Source organism: Rana temporaria, chromosome 11, assembly GCF_905171775.1.
Source record: "Rana temporaria chromosome 11, aRanTem1.1, whole genome shotgun sequence".
NCBI lineage: Eukaryota > Metazoa > Chordata > Amphibia > Anura > Ranidae > Rana > Rana temporaria.
The window spans coordinates 34,231,659-34,247,630 of NC_053499.1; the positions used below are offsets into that span (position 1 = coordinate 34,231,659).

The 15,972-nt window shown below is 41.0% G+C and overlaps 1 protein-coding gene across 1 annotated transcript in view; it reads right to left on the reverse strand.

Annotated features, from left to right (window-relative positions):
* Positions 1-7,586: 7,586 nt before the first annotated feature.
* Positions 7,587-15,972, reverse strand: part of METTL15 (methyltransferase like 15) — a 257,519-nt gene continuing 249,133 nt past the window's right edge. The window contains exon 6 of the mRNA XM_040328339.1: positions 7,587-8,133. Coding sequence (XP_040184273.1) covers positions 7,697-8,133 — 437 coding nt within the window. The 3' untranslated portion in view covers positions 7,587-7,696. The remainder of the gene's footprint in view (positions 8,134-15,972) is intronic.

Sequence of the window (15,972 nt, forward strand, 5' to 3'; positions counted from 1 at the left end):
GCCCCAGTCTAAGTAAGTTTGTGAGAAGTAAGGGATTCATTCACTAATGCAATCCATTCCCCAAAGAGGGAGGAGTAGAACATTTCTATTGCTTTTGCCCTAATATCCTAGCAAAAAAGGAGAATGCAAAGTAATATTTATTTAAAGTTATCCATAAAGAATCTGTTTAGACACCAAGTAAACAAACTGTTGGGTTACAGATATTCGATATATCAAGGTTCTTACGCTTACAACTCCATGATTACTGTCCAAAAGGCTATACGTTTTAACTCCATGTCATGTATAGAAATGTACCAGGTCCAACAACACATTTAAGTTGTAGGCAAGCGTTTCATATATAATAATCTTAAAATGTATAATAAGTGAGATTGAGGCACCAAAGTTGGACTCATTTATCTTTGGAAGCGATCACAGTTTGTGGATAAGTGAAAAGTACTTCCTTCCATTCAGAATACATGAGGTTGGGTGTGTCAGGGTCCATTTACTTCTCCAATTTTGGTTTCTTTTTAGTCTCTAGCAGTTTAGCATAGTATGAGAAAACCAATTTTCTCGACTACCTAGTAAGCCCTTCTAACGGTATTCATTTAAAAATACACAGAAAATGACCAATACTGAGCCAAAGCACAATGTTTCAGTTGCAGATATACTGTATATTAAACTAAATGTGAGGAATAGAGAATCTGGATCATAATTGGGGAAAATGTTTTGAAGAGATGATCATAAAGATGATGTAAATGATTGATACCAACACCTGTCTTTCCCTGCATATCCTCTAATTTAGCAAATTCCAATAGTTGTGGATATAGTGAGTTCCCAAAATCAGTGAACCCTAGAAGCCAGATAACATTTTTAAGTGTTTTTAAGGAGGTGGTTTTTAGAGAGACACCATTGGAATTATACAGAAGTTGCCTATACAGAAGGTTAGCTAGTGTCTCATGTAAGGAAATTATAGTGGCTTTCAAAGCTTTATTGCCATGTGCTTGTCAGGGTGTACCCACCATGGTATATATACATCAATACTGCCAAAGAGTGTAATGCCCCGTACACACGAATGGTTTTCCTGTCGGAAAAAAAAACTATGGTTTTCCCGACGAAATTCCTCTCAAGCCCGCCTTGCATACACACGGTTACACAAAAGTGACTGCCAAGAACACGGTGACGTAAAAGACTACGACGAGCCGACAAAATTAAGTTCTATGCTTCCGAGCATGCGTCTAATTGTTTCCGAGCATGCATGTTTTTTTTCCCCATTGGAAAAGCCTACAGACGAACGGTTTTCCCGCTAGGATTTTTCTTGATGCTCTTTTTGTTTTTCCGGAAGTTTTCCTGTGGGAAAAAGATCTGTAAATTACAGTTTTGTAATAACTGAATATTGTTGTTTTTTTTTCTTTTGGAAAGAGGATTTATGCCATTTTAATTTAAATTCTCAAAATGTACCAAAAGCTTCTTCCCATTTAAAACTAACACTAAATGTTCAAACTCAGGGGAACAACTCCCTAGCATATCATTTGCTCAGTTGGTGTGCCCAGCACTTACCTTTTAAGAGAATTACTGCCACCAGCTCTAGATTCATGCCATTCAGGCTACTGCTGCTATCGGACAACTGGCTAAGAGGAGGCAGCAGCAGGGGAGTTGCACGAAAATGGCTTTTCCAGGTTCTGTATGTATGTATGGAATTATAGTGCTCTAGTCCTGGCTGAGAGAGTGCACACATGGGTGGCTTTTTTTGAGCCTGCTATGGAAAGGAGAAACCCACAAACCGGAAGGTGGGTCAGTGGCTTTTAAAAGAAGAAAACTAAGCATGTAAAGTAACTGTGAACCTCCTCTGCTAAAATATAAAACAAGATCAGGGTTTAATGTCACTTTAATAACACGTTGCCTAACCTTCAATAAATGTAACTGCTCACAATATAGATAATGCAGGTTTATGTTTCATAATTTCTTTATAACGTCTACAAAATAGGGGATAGAATTACTACTTTTTTTTTTTTTACTAGTAATGGCGGCGATCTGCAATTTTTGTCACGACAGCGATATTACAGCGGACACATCAGACACTTGACACATTTTTGGGACCATTCACATTTATACAGCGAACAATGCTATAAAAATGCACTGATTACTGTATACATGTGACGGGCAGGGAAGGGGATAACACTAGGGGGCGATCAAGGGGTTAAATATGTTCCCTGCTAGGTGATTCTTACTGTGGGGGGAGGGGACCGATGGTTGTCCCTATGTACAAGGGACATACCATTGGTCTCCTCTCCCTAACAGGACGTGGAGCTCTGTGTTTACACACAGAGCTCCACGTCCCTGCCTCTTTGACTGCCGATCGCGGGTGCCTGGCGGACATCGCGGCCACCAGGCACGCGCATCGGTACCTGTGTGACGCGGCAGGCGCGCCCCCCAGTGGCGCACGGCCAAAAGCTGTATATTGACGGCCTTCCGGCAGATTACAGCCACCTTGTGGCCGTTAAGAAAGATTATGCACAAGATAGTAGAATATATTGAGAAGATTTAGAGAAATGTGCAGTTTTGCTAAAATGTGTTTACTGTACTTGAGACTTGCTAGAGGAATTTAAACACATTCTTTTTTCCTTGTAGAAGAGAAAAAGCAAAGGTGGGACTGTAGCGGTGCTGACAATAAATAGCAAAATAATGGCATAAGTTTTAAGTATTTATTAAAAAGAGAATAGTGGTGCATCAAGCTACATAGCACAGTGTAGGCCACACAGAAAGGCCTAACAAGTACAAAGATAACCTGATTATTAGCACAATCTTATAAAATTTCCAGCAACATAGAACAGGTAATATGCAAAGAGATAAGGTCTTATCAACCTGGTTGTGATCTCTTTGCATATTACCTGTTCTATGTTGCTGGAAATTGTATAAGATTGTGCTAATAATCAGGTTATCTTTGTACTTGTTAGGCCTTTCTGTGTGGCCTACACTGTGCTATGTAGCTTGATGCACCACTATTCTCTTTTTAATAAATACTTAAAACTTATGCCATTATTTTGCTATTTATTGTCAGCACCGCTACAGTCCCACCTTTGCTTTTTCTCTTCTACATACTACTTTGGGATGAGGTGCGTTTTTTAAGTTGTCATAATCTAGACCAGACAGATCCTGTCCATATTTTCCACATTCTTTTTTCCTTCTGTGTTTGAACAATATGTTGGTTATGTGTCATTCTTCAAGCCTCCCATTGTAACTAGGAATACATTTTGTTTCTAAACACAAATATGCAAATTTACCATATAGCATAAATGTGTCTGAAGTTAAATTGGCAACCCTCCATATTCAAATATTTTGACACTTAAGTTTTGTTAGGATTCTATTTCTGCATAAACATTGTAATGTTATCTTTCTGCAAGCTTAACATGCTTATAGACCTTACACAGTACAGTAATTGCCCAAAATCACATTAGGTAACTGTCTCTGTCGGGGACATTGATAGAGCTGGTAAAGAGACTTGTCCTGATTGTGGTCCTGATTGTGGTCCTCTCTTCTGAAATAAAAAATACCATCAGAATCTGTCTTTGCTACTTAAAGTATCTCACAAATGTGGGTACACCCCTCACATTTTCGTAAACATTTTATCATATCTTTTCATGTGACAACACTGAAGAAGTTACACTTTGCTACAATGTAAAGTAGTGAGTGTACAGATGTGTTGCATAGTAAGCGAGGTTGAAAAAAGATACAAGTCCATCAAGTCCAACCTATGTGTGTGATTTTATGTCAGTACTACATTGAATATCCCAGTATGTTGTGGTCGTTCAGGTGCTTATCTAATAGTTTTTTTTAATTATCGATGCTCCCTGCTGAAACTGCTTGTGGAAAGGGCTTCCACATCCTTACCGCTCTTACAGTAAAGATCCCTTTATGTAGTTTAAGGTTAAACCGCTTTTCTTCTAATTTTAGTGAATGGCCACGTGTCTTATTAAATTCCCTTACGTGGAAACGTTTTATCCCTATTGAGGGGTCACCGGTACGGTATTTGTACATTGAAATCATATCCTTTCTTAAGCATCTCTTCTCCAGAGAGAACAAGTTCAGTGCTCACAACCTTTCCTCATAACTAATGTCCTCCATACAATTTTATTAGTTTTGTTTCCCTTCTCTGGACTCTCTCCAGTTCTAGCGCATCCTTCCTGAGGACTGGTGCCCAGACCTGGACAGCATACTCCAGGTGAAGCCGGAGTCTTGTAGAGTGGGAGAATTATCGCTTTGTCTCTGAAGTTAAGCCCCTTTTTAATGCATGCCAATATTCTGCTTGCTTTGTTTGCAGCAGCTTGGCATTGCATTCCATTGCTGAGCCTGTCAGCCACTAGGACCCCAAGGTCCTTTTCCATCCTAGATTCCCCCAGAGGTTCTCCCCCCAGTGAGTATATTGCGTTCATATTTTTGCCACCCAAATACATTATTTTACATTTTTCCACATTAAACCCTTATTTGCCATGTAGTTGCCCACCCCATTAATTTGTTCAGATCTTCTTGTAAGGTTTCCACATCCTGAGGAGAAGTTATTGTCCTGCTTAGGGAAATACTGGGGCAGAAGAAACACCACCTCCTCACCTCGGGCCTCCAAATCTGCCACGGGTGTGGAGCAGGGGTCTGTAGTACTCTATCCTGCAGCCAGCACATCTGCTGGGGTTTCGCTAGGTGTTTCTTCCTCTACAGAAACATCTATCAAATATTTGGTCTCTGGAATTGATAAAAGTCCAGGGCATGGGCTGGTGTCCCTCGGGCCCAGTGCCAACACTTTGGCAGGTGACTCATCATCAATAACATCCTCTCATGAAAAGTCAGTCCCAGGCAAATGGAGCCCAGCCCTGGCACTGAGCAGAGTCTAGCAGCCGTCTGTAGGAGATCTCCAGCTCCCATTCCTGTATCTTCCAGTGCATTTCCGAGACGTTCAGCATCTCTTCAGCATCATGATTTTGTCCAACCGCCACTCCAAATCGCTCCCAAAGCTATGGTTCCCTGTCAGCTTCACATACAACAGACCCAGGTCACCGTAGCCAAAGCCTTCTATTGGGCTGTCATCCGCTATCCAAGGGCATGCTTGGGATACATGCCACCGGAGGGCTCGTTAGCTCTCATCCAGCCGCATTTCTGCCCAGACCAGCCTGCTTAACTCCGCTGTCTGCTCCTTGTGCGGATTTTCTCCCAAAAACAGCACCTGCTATCCATAATGCGACCAGTACCTTTCCTGGGTGGAGGGATTTTTCCCTGGTGGCACTGCTCACGGGCTAGCATTTCATTCCAGAGTTCGCAGCGGATATAACCATACCATCCCAGCAGGACCTGCTCTGATACTGGTCCTCTGTGCTGTACCTGCTATCCAGAGGTGGAGGTTTGGATGTCCCAGACTCCAGGAAGCGTCCCACTGCTTGCCACCAATGTAACAAAACGTCATACACTCCGCTTCAGTGCTTTTGTCATATACCGCTTCCTCCAGTCTGACTATAGATGTCAGATATTCCAACTGCTGACAACCAAGAACTAGGCAGTACTCGTTTTGGCTGCTGAACATGAACAGTTTATTAAAACACAGGTAACACTCAAGACCCTCCCTTGCATTCAGGGCAGGGTAGACTGTCCAATCGGCAGGGAGAGCTGTTGGAGGAATTCCCCCTCCCTCCTCACAGCAAACACACATCCCATAATACTTTTCTCCCGAGGCAGACAGATACAATAGAACGATGGAATACAGCCACACCCCAAACGACCCAGCAAAGCGTCCACAACAGTATGAGACAATATACAATATATACACAGTGTGTATATATATATATATATATATATATATATGTATGTATACACACACACACACAGCATTCCAGTGTGGTTTTACAGCAAGTCCGATTAGTACAGATCACCCTGTGCCCCTAATAGATACAGGGTGACTTAGACATAGGAGGTTCATGGGGAACTGAAACAAAGGTTTCCCAACCTCTCCAAGCAATTCTGGGTTCATCAGCCCCCTGCCCAAAGTGACTTCTGTCACATCTCTCCCCTATCGGCAGCAGACTAACACAGGAGGAGATCCCATACAGGTTGACCTCCAAAGTTGTCCATAGTTCCAGTTCCCCAATGCCTGTGCCCCAAACAAATTGTTCCAAAGAGAGCATCACCCAGCCAACCTCTGCCTCTCTCTTAGAACATACCCACTGCTGAGGGGAAGTGCGTACTGGCGCTTTTCCTTGGAGTCCTTTCAACCGCTGAAGAGAAGACAGGGTGGCTGGGCTCACTACATCATGCTGTTGGGGATCTGGGCCGACTGCCCAGCATCCCTGGGGTATAAAGATGGAGACCACAGTCCCATCCACCGACAACAGATTAAGCTGCAGTTGTGAGGTGCCAATTGCATTCTTACGCTGGAGCTTCTGCGGAGTGGATTGTTGTGTGTAGAGGCCAGTAGTGTTCTGCCCTGTTAGAGCTTCAGCACTCACATAGCTCTGACTAAGATAATGCTTTTCTCCCAGTGTGGTTGTACAGCGAGTCCGATTAGTACAGATCAGACTGGGGTTCTTGGTTACCCTGTGCCTCTAATAGACACAAGGTCACTTAGACATAGGAGGTGCATGGGGAGCTGAAAAAAGGGTTTCCCAACCTCTCCAAATGATTCTGGGTTCCACCAGCCCCCCACCCAAAGTGATTCCCGTCACAATAGCTATGTCTAGGTTATTTATATTGGTCCATGAGAAAGACATATCCCCCTTTCCTTACATATGAAACAATGCTGAATGGAATGCCTGGCTGGCTCAGTGCTAAGATACATTGTAAGTGTGAACATTATATTATTATGGTTAGTTTTAATATGTCAATTTATGTTTCATACATATTGCTAACACTGTGGATACGATCTTATAGATTTACTTCCTCCTATCTGCTGAAGAAGCAGGTTTATTATAGGAAACATTCTAAGAATTGGTCTCATCCCTCTGCGAGTATTGGAAAGATAAACTGAAAGTTTGAACTTAATGAATAAATATAATATACGTATGAGTTGAGCAGCTGGTTTTAATATGCGAGGAGGACAATGTGTGTATAGATAAAGTCAAAAGAGAACCTTTGTATTGGCAGCTAACTTTGATAAATATGGTTTTAATAATGTCTTAATGTGAACAAAAATAAAAAGCCTTACATTTTAAGCAGTCTTCGTGAAAGTGTCTTTGGATATACTGTAGGTAAAGTCCCCTGCCGCTAATGTTTTGCTTATAGCATTTTAATATGAAGTTATTCTCCCTGTCCTTAACAGCTATAACAGTCTCTTATGGGAAGCTAGTCACAAGATTTTGAAGTGTGGCTGTAGGAGTTGGTGGTCTTTCAGCCTAAAGTTAATTTGAGACATTAGGCACTGACATTGTATGAGAAGATCTAGCCCACATTAAGTGTTCATGTTGACTCCAAGGGTGTTCAGTAGGGTTGAGATCAGGTCTCTGTGCAGACCATTCACGTTTCTTTGCACCAAACTCATGGCCCTAGCTTTGTACAGAAAAAGGCCTTTCCCAAACTGTTGCCACTAGGTGCAGTCTACAGTCTGTAAAACTACTATAAAAGACCAAATACAATTTTCATCAAATAGCAATTTTAATACAAACATACTTAATACATACAGTATATACTGTACAGTGCAGCGTTTTGTATCAAATCTAATGAATAAAAGATTTTTCTATTCAAGCTAATATAGCTTAATGGCAGCTCTCATTTTGGCAGACCTTCCCCGTGGATTTTCAATAACATCTTGATAATTTGGTAAGAGAACTTTACGTTGTAAAACATTCCATGTAGAGTTAGGTCCTGGACTTGGAAATTCTTCATCTTCATCTATCTCTGTGATTTTCCTCTGCCCTTGTCTAATCCATTGTCTAGCACTCATATTAGGTTTTTCATCCATGCGTATTCCATGCAGGAATCTCTTGACTATTCGGTCTTCTAAGGAATGAAAGGAAATAACAACAAGTCTCCCACCAGTTTTCAGAAACTTCTGAGCTGTCTGGAGCCCCCCATAAAGTTCATTAAGTTCATTGTTAACAAAGATACGAAGGGCTTGAAATGTCTTTGTTGCCGTATGTGCTGGGCGCTGAAGTAGATCTTTGCGACTATACAAACTCACTCCTAAAAAATAGAAAAAAAAATATTGAACTACATTCTAGCATAGTAATTATGATAGTCATGCACATCAAAAATACAATAAAGAATATCATGTGTTCCAGATGACCCCATTGCAGTAAAGAGATGGTTTCCTGTCTTGCCATTTTAAAATTACAGTTTCATATTCAGAGAATTTGAGAATTTATCTACTGGTATTATAAAATAGTTAATAGGTTAAAAGACCGCGCTAATGTGTCACACATAAATCAAAAAAGCATCAGCTTAAAATAAGATACACAACAAATAGATAAAAAATGGGAGAAGCCGCACTAAAAATAGTCCCAATTAGTGCAAGAGGAACCTTGACTGAATAGCATCACAATATATATCCATGTTTGAAGTGGCAAGACAAGTCCTTTTCCTAATGGAACCACTGTGATTCACATCAGAAAAGTACACCACCACCTTTGCTTGCTATCTGGTAAGCAAGTTTTTTTTAAGGTGGCGGTGCACATTTTTGATGTGAATCACAGTGGTGCCATTGGGAAAATTACTTATCTTAACACTTCAAACATGGATATATATTGTGATGATATTCAATCAAGGTTCCTCTTGCACTAATTGGGACTATTTTTAGCGTGGCTTCTCCCATTATAAAATAGTTACTATATGCAGAGAAGAAACACTTAATTATTCAATACCAGGAGTAGCACTGACGTTCAAACAACATTTTGGGCTGGGTGTGTGCCCACAGACAATCAGGGAATGACTATTGCTGTAATCCCTCCTCAGCATCCCCTGAATAAGCCTATTTGGTAGATGGTCAGCCATCAGATTATGTGAATGGCCTTCCTGGATAGGATTTATGTAATATGGGATATGTGGAATAATTATGCAAATATGCAGTATGTGCAGATTATCAGGCAAGATAGGTTATTTTAAACCTATTTCTATTACAATTCTTAGATAACATGTAGGACACCTACATAAATATATGATTAGCTGCTGAAGACAGAACTACTTTGGCACATGTGTGCAGTTTTTAAACAAGCCCTTATACTGACTTTGACAAAGGGTGCAGTGAACTTGGATCAGTCAAACTATCCCTCACAACATTACACCACCACCACCAGCAGCAGTCTGAACCATTGATACAAGGCAGAATAGATCCATGCTTTTAGTTGTTTACACCTAATTCTGACCCTACCAAATCTGTCTTTCTACCCCTCAGCTCACTCCATCAGTCTCCTCAAGCATCACTAATTTACTGAGACATATCGGTCTGGATGTCACACCCCTTCCTCAAACTCAATCTTTCCAAAACCAAGCTCAAAATACTTCCTTCCCCATGTGCCCCTTCCCCTGACTCCTGTCAAGATCGATGGCACAACTACCAGCCTGTCCCCATATGCCAGGGTGCTAGGTGTAATCATGGACTCTCCTTTCAGCCCCATATCCAATCACTGTCCAAATCTTGCTGCCACAACCTATGCAACATCTCCAAAATGACACCAAAAAGCTTCTAATTCACTCCTTGGTTATCTCTAAATTACTGCAACTCCCTCCTCATTGCCTTATCTTTACATAGGCTTTCCCCTCTTCAGCCCATCATGAATGTTGTTGACAGACTTGTTCACCTTACCAACCATTCAGTGTCTGATCCCCTATTTGCCAATCCTTTCATTGGCTTCTGATCACTCAATTAATAAACTTCAAAATACTAACACACACAGCCATCCACAACTCTGCCCCCAGCAATATCACTTACCAAGTCTCAAAATGCCAACAATTTGTTCTTTTTGTTCCTCCCAAGACCTCCTGCTCGCTTACTCCCCTCCTATCTCTACCTCCTCCTCCCATGCTTGCCTTCAGGACTTCTCCTGAGACTCTCCCATCCTCTGGAACTCCTACTCTGTCCACATTATTAAATGGTCAACAGTGCATTTAAGATAACCAGGATATTTTCCTGTCACTCCTCATTCCCTTGCTGGGAGACAGCAATGTAATGCAAAGAAAACTACATCTCATATTTCAATATGTTTAAAAAAATCAGTATCTTTAATAATAGAAGGGACCTTACATATTTACTGCAGTAAAATCACAATAAAACACTGGTGTTTCGGCAGTCAGATACCATAAAGGTATCAGGTGTAGGCCCTACCCATGGCGCATTTTGTTAAAGAATGACGTCTTCAGAGGAATTGGCCAAATGGCTAATTGGCTCCGTTTGGCCAGTTCCCCTGAAGACATCATTCTTTGATGCAACATGAGTCAGGCAGGATGTTGCACATGAATTACCAATTTTTTTAAGTTTTTGCATTCATGAATTGGGACTTATTATTTTTTTTATATGATTTGAATATTGATTTTCAACACCAATTTTTTTTTTACGTTGGTGTATTTTTTATGAAATGTAAATTCGCATTCATTTCACATTTTTGCACTTTATGAATTGAGGTTTTTATCATTAATTTATATTGGAGTTTTATGCACATTAAGTACGGTATATCTTTTATCATGTTGTGTTAATTTAGTGCCACACTATTTGATTTATTTATGCACTACTTCGGTATCACAGATTTTGGTGTAGGCTGATTTTATATGTTAAAATCTTCCCCAGCATAGAATTACCAGTATTTTAGTTTTTATAAGGTATGGAACCTTAACATAAATTAGATGGATCTGTTCCTTTAATTTAGAAGGATCTGTCTTAATTTAAAGGGGGAATGACAGATGACCAGAGATCATAATGAAAAAAATATTACAACTCATTTCAATTGTTGGTTCGCTACATCCTTTTACTTTTATACATGATCAATTGATGGCATTTAGGCATAAAAGGAATGCAGTTTGATGGTGAGAGTGTGATTTGTCTTTCTTTTCTGTTGAACATGCCTTAAGATTATTTTCTAAATAATTTATACATCATTTTTTGAAGCCACTGCACACATTGGATGCACTTGTTTATTCATACATTGCCACCACATTATATTACTGCAGAAGAAAATTATTGCATGCATAAATTGATAATGTAAGGATTCAAAGACACACTTGGGAGGATGTCAGCTGAAGACTTAACTGAAAACAAAACCTCTTTAAATGTCCCTTTTACTATCCTCCTTGCCTACTAATCAACATATTATTTATTGAGGACTTAGCAGCTGAAAATATATGTGAACTTATAAACTAGTTGAAAAAAGAAAACTTATTGGATGGTATTTAAATTCACGTGTAAAACCTTGTGTTTTGGGACGGCTGCACTCAAAAATCAAAGCAAACCTACACTAGAATGTTAATGGAAAGAAAATATTTGCCTTGTTCATGTGTAGAGCAATGATTTTACTATAAAACCAATCCCTTCCCCTACATCCCTAGGAGAGAAGATTCCTTACAGGGTTCCGGTAAGCTGAATTCACAGACCTTCCCTCCAGCTTTCTGTGAAGGTTCCTCCCTCTTCTCTTTATCCCCCCCCCCCCCCCTAGTCTTCTCTTCCTTTTTGTTTTCTGGCTCCTCTTCTTCCTCCCTCCCCCGCCACCTTTTTCTTCTTTTGTGTGTCAACTGTGAGCTGTTGTGGAAAATTTCAAGATGTATTTAATATGTATTGTCATAATGGCACCCAGTCTTAGCACTTCCACAGCCCACTCTAAATAGAGCTGACTGGGGCAGTCTGAGGCTGGTTGAATCTCGTCTGGTAGTAGAAAATGTCTTGAGGTTGGAGTGTGATGTTTGCGGCGTGGGAGTATGTCCGCCGGCGAGGGGCCCTCTGTGCATTTAGCACCGACGATCGTTGAGGAGGGGATGCGCTCACTCCGCAGGCACACTAGTGGTTATGTACAGATGTGCGCTATTATCTGGGTCGTGTCTGATCAGAAGTAGCCAAATCTGAGCTTAACCAAGGAATGCCACTGTCTTCTCTGGGCTAAAGCTTATTTAAAATGGTCTGTTGCAAAGTGGAAAACCATTCTGTGGTCAGACAAATTAAAATGTCAGTCTTTAGACAACGTCAAAACATCCCCTGGAGAGGTACCTTCTGGCTTGTTATTAGCATTAAGTTCAAATGCCTGCATCTCTGATGGTATGGGAGTGCACTAGAGCATATGAAATGGGCAGCTTGCACATTTGCAAAAGCACCATTAATGCTGAAAGGCATATCCAGGTTTTAGAGTAGTATATGCTCCAATCCAGATGATGTATTTTTCAGGGAAGGCCTTGCATATTTCAGCAGGACAATCGTAAACCATATACTCCATCTATGACAACAGCATGGCTTCGTGTTAGAAGCATTTGGGTGATTAAATAGCCTGACTGTAGTTTAGGCCTTTCACCAATTGAAAACATTTGACACATCCTGAAAAGACAAAGAAGACCCAGGTCTGTTAGTAGTTAGAACCCATTATGAGCAAGAATGGGACAAGATTCCCCTCCCAAAACATCAGGAACTGGTCTCCTCAGTTTTCAAACGTTTACAGAGTGTAGTTAAAAGAAGACCGTGGTAAACATAGCCCTGTCCCAACTTTTATGAGAGGTGTTGCTGCCATCATTTTCAAAATTACTTAAATTTTTTTCTTAAAATGTTACATTTTCTTAGTTTGAACATTTCACATGTTTTCTATTTTCTACTGTGAACAAAATATTGGTTCATGAGATTTTCAAATCATTGCATTCTGTTTTTATGCAGATTTTATGTCCCAACTTTTAGCCTATGATCATATTGCTGGATTGAGAAGCAGTAGGAGATGAAAATTCCATCATTATGCGAATCTTGTTTTACCTTAAGCTCAACTCTGAACAAAGTTTTTTTTTTTTAAAGAGGTTGTAAAGGTAAATGTTTTTTCACCTTAATGCATCCTATGCATTAAGGTGAAAAAACATCCGACGGTAACGGCCCCCCTCGAACCCCCCTTTTACTTACCTGACCAGTCGCAAGTCCCGCGCGCGTCCACGTGATCCTCTTCGGTTCCCAGCCTGGCCGTTGATTGGCTAGGCTGGACGGATTGATAGCAGCGCAGACATTGGCTGGCGCTGCTGTCAATCACAGCGGATGACGCGGCGCGCCAGGGGGCGGGGCCGAGTGATACAGTCGGCGGCTATGCCCACCGCTGTATCACGGGAGTGTGCTCGCAAAAGCTTTCCACCATGCTCGCTCGCATGAAGGTGGAAAGCTTTTGCGAGGAGGAGCCGAGACAGCCTCCGAGGGACCACAGAAGACAGGGTTAGGGGACACTCTGTGCAAAACGAGCTGCACAGTGGAGGTAAGTATAACATGTTTGTTATTTTAAAAAAAAGTTTGCCTTTAGTGTTCCTTTAATTATATTTTGTTTACATATGGGAGGAGTTGGATGCCCTGTCAAGTTTTTTGGTGATGCCCTGGATGTTATCTATGCGTTCCCCTTAACCTCCCTGGCGGTATGATTCTTTAAGTTTTTTGATGCTGAAAGCGGTACCAATATTTTGCATGAAATGGCATTTTATATTGTAGGCCTGCAATTCTTTGAAATAACTCACTTAAATCTGTCCAAACAAGAGTCTAGTAGACATCCCGGGTATGATAAAGTTTGAAACACAAAATCATAAATTATAATATAATAAATAACTATAAATAATTATAACAAATAATAATATAATAATAATAACAATTATTCAATAATGTAATCAAATCAAAAACACTGAAATTTGCTCAGTTGCAGAATTGTCGCTGTCATTACTTTTAGTGTTTGATGACAAATTTCCCCACAAATCTCTATCGCTCAATTCTGCAAGTGATTCTAATTAATTATTGCTGTTTTCTAGCTGGCTTTTGACATACAGGGACACTTTTTGGTTGCTATGGACAATCTCCAGTTTCCAGGCAGAAAGAACAGTTTTTATAATATAAAAGTGCATGCAGGACACTGGACACACCACTAGGGACAAAGGGGTGTGTAATTATTTTGTACAGTGTGCTGTATCTATACTGTGTTTGTACTTTTTTGAATTTGGCACCGATCTCCTCCCCCGTACGTCGCAACGTCTCAGGGAACGGAGCTTGGCGGCACTCGGACACTGTGTGAATCAAGCGAGGAGACAGCTCGCTCACACAGCGGGAAGACATCGCAGGATCCAGGGGACAAGGTAAGTAACTGTGCCTGGATACGGCAATGCGATTCCGAGTCTGGCTCGTGGATACCGCTAATGGTACTGAAATTTCCCCCCGAGCCAGAATACCGCTCAGGAGGTTAAAGCAGATCTTACAGAAAAAAATGCAGGATTTGTTTACAACCTCCTGGACTCCATTACATTTCACAAATCATCTATCTTTCTTAGATTAAAAAAAAAAGTTAGGATCAATACTTACCTAACCTTCATCTTCTGTCCATGGTGCCTAGGCGAGGATGATGTTACATTCCTTCTAGATCCTGGGAAATACAGAGCAGCCAAAATCGTGTGAGAAGACACTCTAGTAATAGGCTGGTGTATCTTCTCACTGGATTTTCCTGGAGGGCTGTGAGATCACCAGCCATGTGGAAGACAGGGGAAAGGGAGGAATACCTGTAACTTTTTTTGTTTACAGGTACATCTAAATGTAGGATATTTGTGAAGGGGAATGGAGACCTGGTAATTTGGGCAAACCTTGCGTTTTACTGCCAGGCCTGCTTTAAGGCTGAAAACCATGCAAAAAAGGAAAATGCAATAATTAAAAAGTATGTCAGAAACCCAAATGGTAATGAAGCCAATGGATGAGAATGACAACCAGTCAACTTACGTAATAAAAATAAGGAAGGGCCATTTCAGCAAAAACTGGAATTTCAGTTAAGCCTGGGTTACATGGACACTTCCTACTAGCTGTCCATCGGTTGAGCCCTCTCATGCTCCAGAAGACTGCACAATGTGATGATCACAACAACGATAGGTCACACAGACAGCAGCACAGGATCATCAGACTCTTGCACCAGCAAGGTACATGAAGGCCATACTACGTGAGTAAAAAAAAAGTTTTACTGTAAAGTTTTTTTTTCTTTTTTAGATGTTATAACTGGGTGGTGGTAAATATTTGCTCAGAGGTGTGCTTTAAACATTCCATGCGAACCAATAATATATTTGTGAGCTGCTCAGGCTTTATGGGAATGAAGTCCTGTGCCCATCGCTGAGAGTGCTGTCCGGGAAGGGAGCTTGTCTATGCTCCAGGCAATGGTAGAGAGTGACTTATGCCTCGTTTCCACTGCACGGATCGGTTCGGGTCAGAAAGAATGGAGCGGTTAGAATGGGACCGGTCTATTCTGCAGAGCATTTCCACTGCAAATCGGACCATCCGGGACCATGCAAGGTTTAGAAAAAAAAGCCTAGCACGTCCACCAATCAGTGAGATGTATTTGTAGGTTCGCCCTAATGGAACCGTTCCTCTCTCTATGGCCCCACATCTGAAGCAGGACCCAGAATGGTCCGGTACGGTTTGCTTTTATGGCACGCTTTCATAATGGAAACACCCAAAAAAGCGTACCGTACCGAACCGATCCGCTCAGTGGAAACGAGGCATAAGTGTCCTGAGAGCTGCACATCAAGTCAAGACCTGCTGTATGATTGTCTCAGGCTGCATAAAAAATAAACTCTCACCTCTCCAACCTGTGCCAAGTAGTGCTCTCTTGTATAGTTATATCACAAAAAAACTGGGGAAACACTTTTCTCAGGGAGTTAAAATTATGGTGTGCTGCCATATCAGTGGGAGTGGTCCTAAAGGGCATGGATTATTGTAATCTAATTTTTTGTTTATGCATACTTTAGATGCTAAAACATAGCATTATAAATGACAGGGTACTTTATGAGCTGAACAAAATGACTACTGCTCGTTGCAAATGACATGAACTCACCTAAATAAAATATCAAGCC